The 17314-nt window shown below is 42.2% G+C and overlaps 2 protein-coding genes across 3 annotated transcripts; both read right to left on the minus strand.

Annotated features, from left to right (window-relative positions):
* Nucleotides 1-341: 341 nt before the first annotated feature.
* On the minus strand, nt 342-4574 carry LOC113127300 (homeobox protein engrailed-1-B-like). Of its 2 annotated transcripts, none has more exons than XM_026301761.2 (2): nt 3728-4574; nt 342-1050 (listed from the first exon to the last, which is right to left on the minus strand). In XM_026301761.2, the coding sequence occupies exons 1-2, from the start codon at nt 4260-4262 to the stop codon at nt 731-733; spliced, it is 855 nt and encodes a 284-aa protein (XP_026157546.1). In that variant the 5' UTR covers nt 4263-4574; the 3' UTR covers nt 342-730. The 2 variants fall into 2 exon arrangements, with proteins under 2 accessions (XP_026157546.1, XP_026157545.1); XM_026301760.2 differs by having other exon boundaries at nt 342-1062.
* Nucleotides 4575-13429: 8855 nt separating this feature from the next.
* LOC113127354 (complement C1q-like protein 2) lies at nt 13430-15402 on the minus strand. The gene is made up of 2 exons (XM_026301832.1): nt 14597-15402; nt 13430-13935 (listed from the first exon to the last, which is right to left on the minus strand). The coding sequence occupies exons 1-2, from the start codon at nt 15194-15196 to the stop codon at nt 13756-13758; spliced, it is 780 nt and encodes a 259-aa protein (XP_026157617.1). The 5' UTR covers nt 15197-15402; the 3' UTR covers nt 13430-13755.
* Nucleotides 15403-17314: the final 1912 nt, after the last annotated feature.

Consider the following 17314-nt stretch of genomic DNA (forward strand, 5'->3'; position numbering starts at 1 on the left):
TCTCAATATCAAAATCATAAAACAGAAGCAGAAGTAGATTTTCTGTGATTTGCTCCTTTAATTTGTGAATGTTGTCTGCCCAGTCAAATTCTAAGGAGCTGTTTGTTTATAATAATGGCAGGAAGTGCCCCCTATGTAATTTAATAATAATCATTTTTAATAATAATTCACAGATGTCCTTTAGGATTTTGTCCCTATAGATTTCAGTCACTGTGTCAGTATCAGTAGCTATGTCATATATATATATTAAATATGAAAATACATTTTGATCCCCCACATACTGCCCCAAAACGCTGTTTATCGCTTTTATGCAGCAGCAGGGAAAGCACGGAGTCCACCAATCTACCGTTCTCCTTTTTTTTTTTTTATTTCAGACTACATGTGAACATATTAAAATCTTTGGCTTGCTTGAGTCTGAGGACTGATGTGTTGAAGGAAATTATGGCGCAAATATGGACGACAGGAGACCACAAGAACCTACAGAGCCAATTAGACATCCTAAAAACAACGAGAACAGACAGAAAAAAGGATGAGATGAGGCTGTGTACAACATGATAACTGTGTGGCTATATAAACTTTAATAACGTTCGTTCATTTATATAATTATACTGTTACCATAAACAGAAATCTGTGTTTTAAATAGCGACGCCCCCACTTCCAGTCCATTTTTCATTATCTCCAAAGCCAAAGAGTCAGGTGGCGGCCCCCAGCAAGGAAAAGTCCGGGCCTCTCATTCGCTGTCCTCCTTGTCCTCCTGCACGGTGGTCGTTGAATGGTTGTAAAGTCCTTGGGCCATGAGCTGCAGGGCCAGGCCGTTCTTGTAGCCGCTGGCCTTTTTTATCTTGGCCCTCTTATTCTGGAACCAGATTTTAATTTGAGACTCGTTCAGGTTGAGTTCCTGGGCCAGAGACTGTCTCCGCTGCTCCGTTATGTACCGGTTGGCCTGGAACTCGGTTTTCAGTCTCTGCAGCTGCTCGGCCGTGAACGCTGTCCTGGGTCGCTTGTCCTCCTTGCTGTTCTTCTTCTTTTTCAGTTTCCGCGTCCGTGGGCCTGGTGTGGAAACAACAATGATAATAACAGATTTATTCTACGGTTGGACCACGAGCAAAGACTTACAAACCCCCCCTAACATTCACCATGGACGCTCCTGCTCACATCGACCGAGCGCGTCTGTGATGAGCGATGATCGCACGTCATTACCTGGTCAATATGATCCAATGTAGGTCACCACTGTCCTGATATGAATGATTTGGTCAGTGCGTAAATCCCTGCGCGCACACAGAGGGACCTTTGCCTTGAATGGCCTTTATATTAGCTCTTTAAACATGGCTTTCGATTATTTCATTATTTTCAGCTCGACTCTGAAATATGTCCATTATATTGGACTCAGAGAGGATAAATAAGGCCAGTCAGATGGAAAAACCATGCATTGCCATTTGGACCTCGTTCCAAACCACTGCCGACGATTCAATATATTCTGCAGCACAAGAAAATACTGCACAGTCCTGCCTCCTGCTCAGTGTATGGATGGCATTGTGTGATCAGGAGTAACAGATGCATAAAAACATTAACTGCGTCGTCATAATGTGGCTTTTGGTTTAAATCTGTGCTAAATAATAATAAAAAAAACACTATAGCTTGTGGTTATTAATGCATATTTAGCTAATACTGACTGTTATCCAAACATGGCCTGACTTCCTTGTATAAGGAATACGAACCAGCCAATCAGAGGACAGAAACTAGGCCTAACTATCCAACTGCAGCAACACTGGAGAAACAGTCCGCAAATTAGAATATTAGATTTGTTGTGGAGTGCACGGTGCTAAATCAAAAAGCTGAGCAGTGCAGTTGTGTGTAATGTCTCAGATCCCCCGGGTCGATCTTATTGCCTCATCTTGCTGTTCTCATGGTGTCCAGTTGGAGGTTCTGGTGTCTGGTGCGTGAGATCCAAGCACTCTCGTTAGGGCGCCAAAACAAGCAGCAACCCCGCAGCCACGGCTCAAATCAAATAAGTAGTCCTGACAAGAGTCCCACTGCAGACTTCACAGCTCCACATCACCACAGCCTTCGCTGCTAAAAGCCCAGTATCCCCTTATACAATTAGTGGAGTCCATCCAGGACTGTGATTTCTCAATCATATAAACGCCTCTATAGTGTCTATATGTACGCAAGGACGAAATCTGGCCTCGGCGCCTGAAAACACACATGGATAAAAAGCTCAAATGGCAGAAATGTGATGGTAACCGGTCAGGCTGAAAGGGGCTTCACACTGGGAGCGCACATACTGCACCAGGGGTAGATGTGTGTGAGAGAAAGCTGAGTGGAGGGCGCTGCTTTGCACAGAAAACGCATTGAACACAAGATGTTCATTTTATCCAGTGGCCCAAAGAATAAAAAAAAAAATCTCCTGAATAAAAAGCAACAGTCTACAGTGTCCTCTGACTTATATCACGGCCATTAACGCACAATAAGTTTAGGTTGTGTTAAACACATAACACAAAAATAAAATATGTTTTCAAATCAAAACTACTTATTTTTTCGTAATTGGGTTTAATAATGACGTTAGTAGGCTAAATATTGATAAGCTATTTCTATTGAACACGAAGCCTCGAAATCATAGAAATAATATTTAAGAGCGTAAAAAGACTAGCAAGCTAAAATTCAACAGGAATCCAAATAAATAATAACAGTCGAATGGTTTTGGTTTATAGCCGCTTTAAAATAACGCGAGTAATTACGGGAATTGAGAGCCACGTTATCAGCGCATCGTATTTATTTAGTTTTCAGTCAGAACAACAGAAAACACATTCAATTGAAGCACGTCCTATAATAACTGATTTAATAACCAAATATTTATTTATTTACGGCAGATAAACGGAAATGTGTTTGGGGAATATTCTGTGGGAGTTGGGTGATATTAGGTTTTGAACATAAAAGTATATTAATGTTGTGTAATTACTTTGTGCTGAGGATAATAACGTCGTTGCTCTCATCTACGAAAATATCACGGTGCTTTTCGTCAAACAACCCAAATATAAATGTATATTCAATCCACACAAACACGTTGATTAGCTATTAAATTCACTATATTTATTAACTTTGAATAGACTATACTGTCTGTGAATAGACTCTGTTATTAATGACGAAGAGGTCAAAAATTAAACAATTTAGCACGACATGAACGTGGGGGGCTAAAATAATAATAATAATAATAATAATAATAATACGGTGTGTTTTTAATTGTTAATATAGTATTAGCCTGTTTCTATTATTATTATTATTATTGTTATCGATGAACAAATTAAGCATAATATGTTGCAACTGCACATTGAATTGAAAACTATTAATATATTTCTGAGCTAGATAATAAAAACTATGAGACATCACAGAACATAATGTTTATATGTGTGTATGAGAGAGAAAGTAATGTAAATGACGGGTTTTGTTCATATTGGTGAAAACATATAGTCTCCCCTTGTTTTCAGATATTTACTGTACATGTGGTCATGTTTCAGTAATATATATATATAAATATATATTTTAGATATAATATATATATCTAACATATATATTCATATATCAGCCTTAAATTCCTTCAGCTTGACGAAGACTTTTAGAGCAAACCTGTCAGACACCACCAATGAGTTAAAACAAGTCACCAGAGCAAAGTTCCCCAGCTCTCCCCAACACCCCAGGCTTCATGATTTGGGGACTGTCAGCGCCTTACCAGATGAGGGCCGGTCCGAGTATCGTGTACAGTAAACCCAAGCGGGCCACAACAGCGGCTGGCTGTCCTTCGATGTGGGCGGAGACCCTCCATTGCTGCCACTCATAACCATAATTGACGAGGGGCTGTCTGCGTATCTGCCAGTCCCGTTGCTCGCCGGTTCGCTTTGTTTTGACGAGTTCTGCTTGGAGGAAGGCGAGGAGGACGTGGACGACGAGGAGGAGGGCGACGACGAGGTGCTGTCGCTGCTGCAGTTCGAGTCCAGGCAGAGGCTGCCGGCGTGAGGCGGCCTCGCTCCCAGCGGGTTCACGTTTTCTCTGCCCGGCGTCTGGCTCCGGTCGCGGTAGCTCGGCTCCTTTCTGCAGCCGAAGTCCGGCCGGAGGATGTTGTCAATGAAAAAGTTCGTGGTTCTGTGGGCCTGCTGGGCGGCCTGGTGGGGTAAAATCATGGGAGGGGATGGGAGGTTCGGCGACAGGGACATGCTTTCCTCCTCGGTCGAGTCCCGGCCGCTGTTGGGCTCCTTTTGCTCTTCCATAGCTCGTGTCGGCGAGAAATGTCAGCCTCTTTACACCAAACTCCACTTGTTGCTCGCTGTCCCGTCCCCCTGTCGGTATCCAATTTAGCCTGAGCGCATGTAAAAACAAGCCTTTTCGCTAGAATAAATACCTGCGCTCATTTATCATTTCACCTACAGCGGCGACATGTCTCCTAATAGGCCTCCGAGCCCTGGCATAGCGAACCGCTCCACGTTATCACCAGTGTCCCTGCCTGTCCCCGGTGCAGCATAATATCTGCTCATTCGCTCTTCCCAAACTCTCCTAAAACCTTTCGCCTCCCCCCCCCTCCACTGTTTTTCTCGCTCTTACACCCAGCCGGAAGCACGTGTGCGCGTACGCGCGACGCAGCGGGCCAACCAGACGCGGGGATCGTCCCTGTCACACTTCGCGGCGTCCAATCAAGAGCCGCGGGATGCGCTGCGGACGAGCACGCGCGCTCGTAGCCCGCGCTTTCGCTCGCCGAGCTTTGGTTAGGCGCGTGCATGTACGCAGCAAAACAAAAACAACAGCGGGAGATGACAAAAGGAGGTTTTCATTGAAATCCACCTGCCGGAGTCCGGTTTATTAAAAAAAAAAACCACAGGCTTAAAATAGAAAACTACATTATTTGGATTGTTTTATATGAGAAGGTTTGTTTTCATTTAGTCTAATTATACTGGGCATATTGTGGCTAATATAATAAACTGTAATGTAATAAACTAATACAAATAGTTCAAACAGGCTTTGAATGAGCCTTTTATAGTTTCATATTTTTTGGCTATAACACAATCACGACCATAAACATTCGTAAAATCTAGGTAATATTTGTTTTAGACGTTGCAGTTTCAGAAGAAGCAAAACGAAAGACGTGTCGTGTGACAAATCTCATCTAAACGTTTTCATTCATTTCTGTTTAGTTTTAATTAGACGCCTGTTTTCTTTGTTTTCTGTAGATTGTGTGTGTGACGCATTTAAGCCACGTCTGTGATTGAAACATTAATACTCTGGACACCCCCAGCTCTTCTTTTTTGTGAAAATATATACATAATAAAAGAAGATTATAGAAGCACAGTCAGGCTTAGAAAACTGGAATGAGTCCCGATAATAAATAGTGGTTTTGTAAAATCTCCAGAATAAGATTAAAACTGCTCCCAGGCTCTAATTGGCCATTTGAAATAATAATATTAATAATCATAATAACCACAGCGCGAAAGTGGGGACGTGTTGATGTTTTAACATCGCCCCAGTGAAATCTTTATCCCGCAGGCCGGACTGGGGAGTCCTGGCTACTTAATTAAATTCCAATTAGGACAGTATCAATATGCTGTTTAGCCTCAGCGCCATTGTGGCTAAATGGGCTCTCAGTCTGCTCTTATCTGGCGCCGCAAAGAGAGGCTCCTTGAGAGGGGCTGCAAAAGATAATTTATAGTTTTTAATTAGTCTTCATTCCGCCCGATCAGCCCGGTGTTCATCACGGGGAGCGGACTGAATAAAACCCGAGTCAAAAGCGCTGTCACCGGTCCCTGGCAGGGCCCTTAATCAAAGTGAAGCAGGGGCCGCGCTACAAGCCACCTAATTTCCAAGGTGCTGATAAAGCTTGTTGAATAATAGCGGGGGCCCTCGGAGACACCATTTACAGAAATGACTTTATTGACGGCTTAACGTTGGTAATTCATTTTACCTTTCATGTATTGGGAGCCGGATTTGTCGCCGTAATAGGATGATAAATGCACTGACGGATCGCAGCCCCGGTTTTATTGAGTAGCCTATATAGTCGAGGTGCTTCAGCGGCAGGCGCGCGCGCACACACACACACACACACACTCACACACATACATACACACTCACACACACGATGAGCTTCTTGAAAAGCTGATGTTCTGTCTGAAGTAAAGCCATGGCAGTGTGTGTAGACTGCACCTGAACCGCCTCTGTAATACAACAAAAAAAAAGAAAAAAAAGAAAAGCATGTTTCCACGGGTTGAGGCGACCCAGCAGATTGTTTCCTTCCTGTGTGAAGGATTAAATGAAACAATGCAGCCTAACGCCAAATGAAGAAAAATAGCTGTGCGAACAAGACCCCGTTTTCAACATCTATCTTCTTTTATTGTCTTTATAGTCGATCTGTCTCAGATTTTTTTCTTGTATTTGGCTTCATTCTGGTTTGTTAGCTGGCCGAGTATCCAGTCCCCAAATTCAGGCCTCCTTGAAGCCTGTGAGAGGCCATGTTCAGAGCAGCCAGCACAGTAACACCATGCAAACGGTTTGCCTCCAATTATGTGTGTGAATGACTTTAATTACTTGTCAGTATAATGTGTTTCATATTACTAAAAAACAATATATCCTAAAGCTCAAAGTTTCTATTACAAAACATAAGTCATTTAATTTTGCAGTTAAAAACACACCGATCATGTGGAAAATCCAGTACCGGTGTTAGTAATGACAACACATGCAGAGATATAAAGGGTGCTCGATTCAGGTTTATAATAAACAAAAAAGCCTTTTCAGGTCTTTTATTTACATAAAATCTAATTCAGTCATTGGCTGTTGTCCACTCCTGGTTAGAAAATCCCCAAATCCTACTATTACTGTGTGTTGTTGAGAGGGAAGCAGTTCCTGCTCTTTAGTTTATTTATTATTTATTTGTTTATGTATATATATATATATTTTTTTTTTTAAAAAAATGTATGTAAATGTTTGTGTCACATTAAAAATATTTCAGATGATAAAAAAACTGAGTCCTTGGATGGACTCAGTGCTGCAGCTGCGCGCTTGTGCTGCCACCTAGTGGAGGCTGAAGGGAACTAGTCTGTCACGCCCATGGTAATGTATTCATTCATGCTCATTCAGGTTAAAGAGCAGAGTCGGCAGCATCATCGCGTTTCGCATCTTGTTAGGACATACGGTGTTAGAGCAAACCTGCTCTGTCTTCTGGAACTGTTAAGTTTTCCCACTTTGTTTGATTCATTTCACTTATTTAATGTCACTAGAGAGTTTAGAGATCTTGGCAGATTGGACGAAACTAAAAGTAGTAAAGACTAAATCAGATGCTGAATACAGATGAAGCGTTGGCATGAAGCTGGACTATCACCTAATGTACTTAGGTCTGCAACGCTTCCATTTAAACTCAAGTAAAGAACTCTGGCGCCATCTAGTGACTGAGACATGTAGGTGAAGCGCGTGTGTTTGACCTGCTTTTCACCTCACACTTCATCTGGCAAACAGCAGCACATGAGACAAAACCACCCAGCCTGTATTCAAGGCTAAACCGAATCTTTGATTATGCAAAATATTTCAAACTGTGGAAGAGATTTCACTTAGAACAAACAAACAAAAAAAAACCTCACTGATTATAAGCAAAACATTCTTCAAACAGAACGACACTTAGGCATTTTTACTCAAATATTTAAATACACGTTTGAGCTGCCTGTGCTTGTGTTTTCATTTAATACCAGCTTACGCTTTTGCTACAAAAAGAAATACTGTGCTATATTTATCTGTCCGTTAAATATTATGAATTTATATTTTACATGCCAGCAATATAATGAGCCTATAAAATATAGAATATAATTCTAGATGACACTATGTTTTGTGAAGATAAAATTAATTTCCTGTCAACAAACACATCCTTGCAGTACTTTGCATGTCCACCAGATGTCAGAGTTAAAAAAAAAAAAACCCCTGCAAAAGCCAAGGAGACACAAACAAAGGTTAGAACATTAAAAAGGAGGATAAATCAGTGAAGCTTAATGACATGTAAGGAAGATGGATGAGCTCTGTCCAGTGCGGTTACTTTAAAATGTGTCTTCTGCTTCGGGAAAAGCCGACCAAACCGACAGCCAGTGCATTTTTCATTCAAAATGTTTTGAAAGATATGTTCAAATGAATTGAATCTGTCACCATTTAAAAAGTCAAATATTTCAGCTTATTTAAGGCATGTGAATGCAGACCGTCAGCCCCAATAAACAGCAGTACAAGCCGGGACATCACAGAATAAAGAATAATGAAATAATAACATTTGTATTCTAAATCGAACTGTTCATGCAAAGATTTGTGATGATCGGCTTCACAGTGGTGAATGAATCTGCTTTCCACTCTTTCAGCTTTTTTATATTTTATAACACTGTGCCACAAGTGTCAGGTTTAAGTGGATTTGTGGCGATGAGGGACAAATGTTAATAGGGATGAATTTACAATTTTAGTCCCGTCACGTTCTGCCATACAAGCCCCTTCAAATATTGAAATGCCAGCAATGTACGGACGATATGTGTGCATGCTAAAGCGTGATTGTCATTCCCTGAGTTCCCTCCATCTCCCTGGCTTTTCTCTCTCTCTAAGGTCCAGGCTCTCCCCAGTAATAATACATGAAGGGCTCCTTTACCTCATCCATTAATCAGGAGGGAGGCAGAGGTAAAGGAGGGCTGATCTTTGGCCCCAGCACACATACACACACCCAGACTCACCTATCATTAATAATTGAAGGCATATTAATGCAGATAAATAATTAAACTTTGGGGGATCTTTTTAGAGTCCTAATGAGAAGTAGGGGACAGATTGCTCCTCAGCCTTATTACGTCTTGCTGAGAAGTTTGTGAAAGCTTAAGGTGATGATAAATGGGCCCCATCGAGTAATTGGCAAATTAAATCAATGCAGACACTTTGCTGGGCGTCCACATCGCTGCCCGATGGTGCTATTTAAAGTAGAAATGTCTCTTCTTGTCTAATGTGTGTGGAATTTTTTTTGGCTCTATATGACAATGTCAGTCGACTGTTTTGATTGAGCCTGAAATATCTTTTACGGCCGTTGGATGGATTCAGATGAAATGATTTGTACAGACATTTACGGTCCAGAGAGGATGACTCCTTCTGACTATGTTGATGCTGCCCTTTTTTTTTTATCTAGCAGCACCAAGAGGTCGACAGTTTCGGTTTGTTGCGAAAGAGCTTGACAACTTGGGGAATGGATTGCCACTGCAATCCCCTCATGATGAATTGTAATAACTTTGATGACACCTTAACGTTTCATCCGGCTCCGTCAAGTCAAGTGTCAGCTTCAGCTGTACATTGTGTTGAGTGCTAATTAGCAAAGGGGCCTGCTGAGCTTCTAAAGTAAGATGGTAAGACGCTGAGCTAGAGAACAGCGTCCTTGTATGCTTGTGCTTCACACTTTAAACATGCATGCAGCAGCAGATGTATGCATGACTGTGGGGTCTCGGTGTGTGTGTGTGTGTGTGTGTGTCCTCATCAGCCATGCTGCCTGGGGCCACTCTAACCTTTCAGTCGACTCTCTGCGGATTGTCCCTCTCATCTGGCATCCTCAGCCTGTCACTGTCATCAGCCAGAGGAGCGATGAAAGATATAGTCCTCTCATCGTCTTTGTTACAATAAAAGCCGCCTGCTACAATGACTTATTCCCGTAACCTTTACTCCCCTATATTCACAAATGACAGATTGCTTGACACAGGATTCTAAAAACCTCCTGAGAGACATGGTAATAAATTAACAATGTCTCTCATAAGTCATTATCAGATTTTAAAAATCAGACACGTGGCCATTTTACACAGTTTGAGTAATTCGCTGAAAAGGAAAAAGGAGAAAAAGTGCAGATTATTTTCTTGATTTAGATGTTTGGATTTCTAAAATGTCAGGAAATAGTGGGAAAATGCCAAATTGGCAGTGATTTATTTTGAGCAACAATTTAAAAACTCAAATGTGCTTCGCTCATTATATTAGCAGACAAACAAACCCAGTGTATATCACTTTTAAAGCGAAATATCTATCTATCTGTAAATATCTATCTATTTATTATAATATCCCAGGGATCTGCTGGAGCCTATCCCAGCTCTCTTTGGGTGGAAGGCAGGGGTCCACCCTGGACAGGTCACCAGTCCATCACAATAATGTTAAAATAACTCGAAGAGTCACTTTAAACTGGTGAACATCATCTTTCATTAACTGCCACCGCAGCCTCTAATGTTTATGTCCTTCCAGGGTTTCAGCGACAATAAGCTGTGACACTATAGATCTAAGAATGAGTAACTCTAAGTTTACCCTTTGAAAGGAAGCACTTCCCTTTATTCGTTGACGTTATTTACCTCCATGAGAAGAAACTATGTTTGCCCTCTTTTATGTCCTCTCATTATTTTCAGGTTCCTTCTCTTTCGTCCTCTTCTCTTTCCTCTCGTTTGGCCGATTAAACCGAAGAGGAGATGTAATTTTCGAAGTGCAGACTGACAGATGAAGTGAGTCAGCATTTGGCTGAATCCTACTCCAACATATGAATCGTAATACTGAGAATACATCCCCCCCCCCCCGAGGCACATCCGTGTGGGTGTTCATTGTTTAGTATCAACTATATCACAAGGGGAAGGCTGATATAAGATATAATCTAAGGTAAGAATATGTTTTGATCAGCAAAATCCAAACAGACAATTTTACTTATTGGGTATTTTAACCTTTAAATAGTTTGTATTATCACTCTGTGATAATTATTCCCATGCAGCCCCTAAAAACTCAGTGCATTCCTTAAAACTTGCTAAATAAATTTGTCTAGCAGGCAGACAGTCATTGTTCCACTGCACACAGTAACATTTTTCATGCACCAACTCTTTCATTCTTCGCTCTCCCAGTGACAATGTTCTTCTCTCCTAGAAAAGAAAAAGAAGATGATAAGCAGAAGGTTTTTTTTAATGTGTCACTTAAAGTGAAAATTCGTCCTCACTGCAGGTCCCATTCAGATGCCCCCGTTTTATATTTTGCTCATGCCACACTGGCATTTGCATCTCAGCCATTAACATGGATCAATCATCTTCAGGCATGGAAGCGGGTGGAGTGAAAGAACGAGGAGAGGTTTTAAAAATGTCCCGATGATTGGCTGTCTGTGCAGGGAGCTTGTCGGCTGCAATTTTTCATGTCGATCCTGCAATCAGACATTCGCTGAAATCAACTGAGGCGCGCTGCTTTTTCTGCTGCTGGAGGCACACGTGTGAGCAGCAGGCTGCTGTGCTTTGGCACTGTAAACTCTATCGTTAGATTAGACTCACAGGGTTTAATTAAAAACAACAAAAAAACATAGCTAATGAAGGTGGCACTTACAACAATACACATACAAAATCTGGCAGAGCTCAGCAGCCAGAGCGCCTGGTGACACATGCTGCCATTACTCCACAACACGATGCCTGTTGCTCAGATGCCTGTCAAGCTAAATTCCCCTGAACACAGTGGTGTGTATGTGAGGCCTTGTCCCACTTATCTCATCCATCAGAGAATTTCACTACTCCATCTGTCAGTCAGCAATCCCTCACTGTCGGCCAGACTAGGGGATGGAGCAGCCTGATCATCTATCGTGTTGTTATATATGTGACTGTCTGTGAGCATCCGTCTAGCAGCCAGTGACACGTATTGCTGTTGATGTCTCAGTTGGTGTCAGCAGCTCCACATTTCATCCTAAATGTGTCTGCGGTGGGGGCTGAGAGCCTTTACAAGGCCATCATGTTTTAATCTTTAAACAGTTTAAAAGGCCTCCGCTATAGTGACACATCATCACTCCAGCTCTCAGTTCTAACCCTCCCCGAACAATGATCAGCTCAGATAAGTGAATCCAGCCTAGTTGTAGCGTAATAGTAAGAAATCCTTACCTAATCTTGAAAGAATGCCAGTCCTTGGTCATCTTTAAACCCCGTACCTTCAGCTGTAGGATGTCACTTGTGTTTCATGTATCGAGCGCCTGAGCACTACAGAGCACTTTCAAGATAATTTGATATAACTTGCATACTTTTTTCTACCTTGTCTGCCTTTTAAAACTTTTTATCGATTTGTCTTCCTCTGTGAGTACATTTTCCAGTTTTAGCCTCCAGCGTTTCTTTGGTCACATGTGGAGGACAGTAATGATAATAAGACCAAGGCCTGTTCAAAGAACCACCCCTTCCCCACAAAGCCACACCAGGGTTACTGGAGTGTTTTAAAGTATTTGTATGATTCATATAATTTTTTTTTTTTTTTTAAATTAATTTTGACTATAAAACTGTCTGAAACTATTGAGCCAGATTTTAAACCAACAAATTCCCTTCTGAAAGGGACAGAGTTAGTTTTTAGAGTGCAGGGGGAAAAGCCAACACTTTAATAGAGGTTTATTTAACCAGACATGATAATATTTGTATTTCGTGATTTCCATTTAAATTGACAGAGATGGTGTGTGAACAGCTGTTTTGTGTGTGTTCCTGAGGGGATGGGATAAAAAAAAAAACCAAAAACATTAAACACATACAAAACAGCCATCATCTTAATGAAGGCTCACAGCAATGTTTGAGTCTGGAACAGTGTTTACAAATCCCAATACAAGTTAATCAGAAGTGGAAAACAGGACCAACCATTTTCCACCTAGTTTTATTTCTCAGAATATAGATGACTGTGCTTGAACACTTACTAGAAATAATCAGCTTCCATTAGGGTACGGCTTACGCAAGTAACCAGATGAGGACCAAAAAAAAGTCCTTCAAATTAAAAGCTTGTAAATTCCGTAGCCGAGAGGTGCATTGTTGTAGCTTCATTCAATATATTAATCACTAGTCTGAAGCTGTAATTACGTGGCAGCAACCTTTCTGAATAAACACTAGAGAGCAGAATGGTGTCCAGGCTGTCAAAGTAAAACTGAGTGCAGGCAGTAGAGCAAAGGACATTGAGGCAGACACTTGGGACCTGTAGGACACACTGTACAGAGGCTGGTTTATAGGCTAACACATTCAGACAGACAATAGTTTTCAGGCAAGTGTGGAGAAAATATGTAGAGACAGATGACAGGTCACTACCTGCAGAAACATATAGCTCTGGGATTAAACAGGAAACACCTCAGTGTTTGAAATAGCAAATAGTTTATTTTAGTTGTGCTGGTGTAACTTGCTCTTGACGTTGAGGTGTATGGAAGACGTTTTCACACGCTGCAACTTTTTTTTTTTTTTTTTTTTTGTCAAACAATGTTTATTGGCATATGACAACATAACATAGTAGGTTCATTTGTATTTTTCAAATCAGTGTGTGGTCACTGGTTATTTTCTGAAACACAGAACACGACTGAACCACTTTTTTCTTCTGCAATCAAATCTCTCTTAGAACGTTTAGCAACTGTGAGCGAATCAGTTTAGACGTGGTAAAATGCTCATCTCCCTAAAAACATTTTAGAAATGTGCCCACCTTAAATAATATAATGCTTTTTCATCTCAGAGTGTTTATGCGGTGTTAGGTCTAGGAGCTCGGGCGTGTCCCTAATTACCTGGAACATCAGTGTTTTGATCGATGTTCATACGCACTAATGGCAGCAGCCTCCAGTTGTCCTCAAGTTAAATCAAATACAAATTAAACAACTTCACTTTAACTTTTACTAAAAAACATATAGTCGCAAATAGGTCTGTGCACTAAAAGAAGAGAAACATAGTTGACCATATACTTTAATGGAAAGAGTTTCCAGTGATGGTTACTGTCCGCTGGCTTGGCCTTTTAATCAGGGTATAAGATGAAGCCGGAGAAGGTGCTGTATTTGTTGTTGTTGCCGCCATGAGCCTTGCCGCCGTCCAGTTTGACGTAGACCTCATCTCCAGAGTCCAAGTGCAGCACAGCACTATTGCTGGCGTAGTCGTAATTCTGGTCTGCATCCTGAGCTATGGCACTTGCCCGCACCTGGGGGAAAGCAGGTGAGACGTTTGGTGATGAGCGTTAGTTTTCAGGAGGATACAACAGGAATAGAAACTGGGTGGAAAGGTCATGTAGGCCTGAGAGGTGGGAAAGCAGTGATGCAGCCATTTAACACCAGCTAAAGTCTAAACTACCAAGTGGGAATTCAAGGGGAAACAGTAACTTGAGGAAATCAAGTTAAAATGAACACAAACCATTAGGATGTTATGTAGAAGAGAACGTGATAAAATTGACTTTTTATCCAAGTTTAAATTTGATCCTCTCTCAGCATCTCTAATGAACAGTGATTATGTTAAGGCTTATGTCTAACCCCCTCCCCTCCCTCTTACCATCCAGCTATAGCTGTGCATGTCTGAGAGGAAACACTCATCCAAACAGATTTACGCATGAGCGCCACTGCCTAACAGAGCCTGCAGACAGTCTTGGATTTAACCAAAAATATCACTCATGTTATCATGAATCCATTCAAGACGTTAATTGTAAGACTATGCAGTTATATAACTCGCGTCAGGGAGCGTAAAAGGGCGCGCCTTAGGCCACGCTGTGTGCCTCCTGTGCGTAAAATGCGTACAAACAAGTGAAAATGCTTTGGAGTTGGATTAAAAGTGCACAGTGATTTGTTGTTTCTAGTCGTCTCCAATATTACCTGTCCGTTTTTGCACAAGTCGGCCCACATGCTGGTTCCGTCCCCTCCACGCATCAGCACATGGTAGGTGAAGAAATAGATCCCGGATACATGACAGGTGAACTTCCCGGTGCTCGGATCGTAGTGGTTCCCCAAGTTTGTAATCACGTCGTCAAACTTTAACACCTCATAGCCCTCATGTGGATTTTTAAGACCAACATAAAAAGCGATCCTGAAACTGCTGGCTGATGAGTTTGCACCGTCCGTTTCTGCGTTTTCAGACCCCACAGCTCCGGTTAATGCGGGGAACGCGAGTTTAGAATCGCCGCGCTCCCCCGGTGGCCCCCTTGGACCCGGGGGTCCTGGTTCTCCTGGCGGGCCCCGAGGTCCCGGTTTACCTGGTCGCCCCGGCTCGCCACGACTCCCTTGCGCCATTGGCGGCTGCGGAGCGACATCGTTCACGTTTTGGATCACCTCCACTGCGGTGGCGCCTCCCGGTTTGGGGCTGTATGGGTCGCAGACCATCCGACAGGTGCCCATCATCTCATAATAATGAGCGGTGGTCTCAGAGGTGCGGAGCAACAGTAACGGGACAGCGATGGCCAGAGCCAGAAGAAGCATCGCGACGACGGTCACCAGGAAGACCACCGACCACTTCCTCCGTGCGGTTCGGGGACAAATGGACGAAAGAAAACCCGGGGAGCCTCTCTGGAGGGGAATCGTGACAGAGGGCAGAGGAACTTTCTAGAGGATAAAACAAACGAGATCCACTTAATTCGTGCGCATCCCTCGGTCCAACTGTTCTAATTGGTCGCTCCAAGCCCCTGGGCAGCGGGTGCGCGTCTGGGCTGGAAGGATGGGAGCGCGCGTCCAGCTGTCATAGTGAGCAAGAATACGAGCGGAATATAGAGAGTCTGGCCTTCACATTAAAATACTAGCATATACTTAAGAGTATAGATCACACATTATTAAATTCATTCAGTCTTTAGAACGTTTTGTGATACTGTGATGTGATGTGATACTGGTCTAACTCGGAGCAGACTACTAGACTACAGCATTGTCTTTGTAAATACAGGTTTAATTTTGACACGCTTAACAGGAAGTCTGTAATTTCGGTGCGACAACTTGACAAGAAGGGCAAAGTGAAGCTTGTGCGTAAAGTTTCAGTCTGCGCAATTTTTATTCAGAACGGCGGGTAAATATTTAATATGATTCAGCAAGTAACACTCATATAGTGGAAAGTCTAAATCCTGCATATGTATCTTTACAAATCTCAATGCCGTGGAGACCTTTATGGAAATGAGTGGAGGGCAAAATTCCCACACTACCTAATTGGACAGGATGATTTCAGAAATAGATCCATAAATACTTCTGTGACCAATGTCTCACTCTGACCCATCTGACATCTTACATGGCCGTGTGTTTAAAATGTATCTCTTCACTTTTCAATTTGGAGACACTTGAATAAAAGCGTGAATTTTGAAGCTCTTTGAAGAAATAGCTGCTTTTGCAGATGACCAAAAATGAACGAAGGATGTTAAATATCTTTTATTTATGGGGGAAATGGACCAGAGATTTCTGATGGCTGTCGACACCTTCAGCTCCAAGCTCCCCATGGCTGCAGGGACATATTTGATGTCTTGTTTCACGAGGTGGAGAGCCACAGGCCTTGAATTTAAATTCTCCAACAAATTAAAATTCTTGTCATGCACAGGGAGTCATTACTCTATTGCATACAGATCTGTCTTAAATGCCTCTTTAGCCTGTTTTGTTTCTGCCTCCATTGTGGCCACTATGCACTCATTCTAACCATGTGGTTTATGAGCACATTACCTGAATAAGACCATTATTAATGTCTTTCATTGGTTATTTTCAAGATTTTTAGAGACTCAATAAAGAGATCCTTTGCTTGCTGAAAATAAAAGCGTCTATTGATTTTGTCCTCAAGCTCCAAAATTCCCTCCAAGGACCTATAATACTTGAAAACTACAGGTCAGGAGCTAAGCACCTGGAATTGGAGTACAGGCTCCACATCCACAACAAGGGCTTTAGAGCTCAAGGTGCTGTGGAGAAATCTTCAGAGGCCAGAGACAAGGCTTAACTGAAGCCCGCTGCAGAAGCCTCACACCCCCCTCCTAGCAATTTCAACTTATGCTCAGCTCAGCTTTACCTCCCAAGAACATGACTCCGTGTCTGAAGGTGAGATGTCACGAGAGCTGGCTCAAAAATGAAATTGAGGTTAAAATTTGAACACAACAGGAGCCGCGAAAGTCCTGTTTTACATTTTCTTCTCCAGGTGACTGAAATGAAAATAGGCATCTGCAAGACAATCCCCTTAATAATAAGTAAGAAGTAAAAGGCAAACAAAGCACATTATACTTCCCGGCTCTGCCGAGATGACCTTTACTCAGGATTAGTACAGTGAACTGTATCTTTAAGCTATGATGAGCCATGCAAAGCACAGTCTCCACATTATGCAGTGCGGCTGCTGAGACTATCCTGCCCTGCAGCCCGTGCTCCTAAACACGCTGCATGATAGTGCACTGCTGCGTCATACACACAAACCATACGGCGAGATAAATGAATCAGTCTGTCATTAGTCGCCCACACACCTATAGTAAAGAGGGCAAAAACTGAAACATGAAGGCTGTTTACTGACTGCTTATGTTTCGCTCAAAGTTCTGCCCTTTCATAAAACACATGCGAAAGTGGACCCTTTTTGTAAAAACAGTAATCCCA

The sequence above is a fragment of the Mastacembelus armatus genome, chromosome 2, assembly GCF_900324485.2.
Source record: "Mastacembelus armatus chromosome 2, fMasArm1.2, whole genome shotgun sequence".
Classification (NCBI taxonomy): Eukaryota; Metazoa; Chordata; class Actinopteri; order Synbranchiformes; family Mastacembelidae; genus Mastacembelus; species Mastacembelus armatus.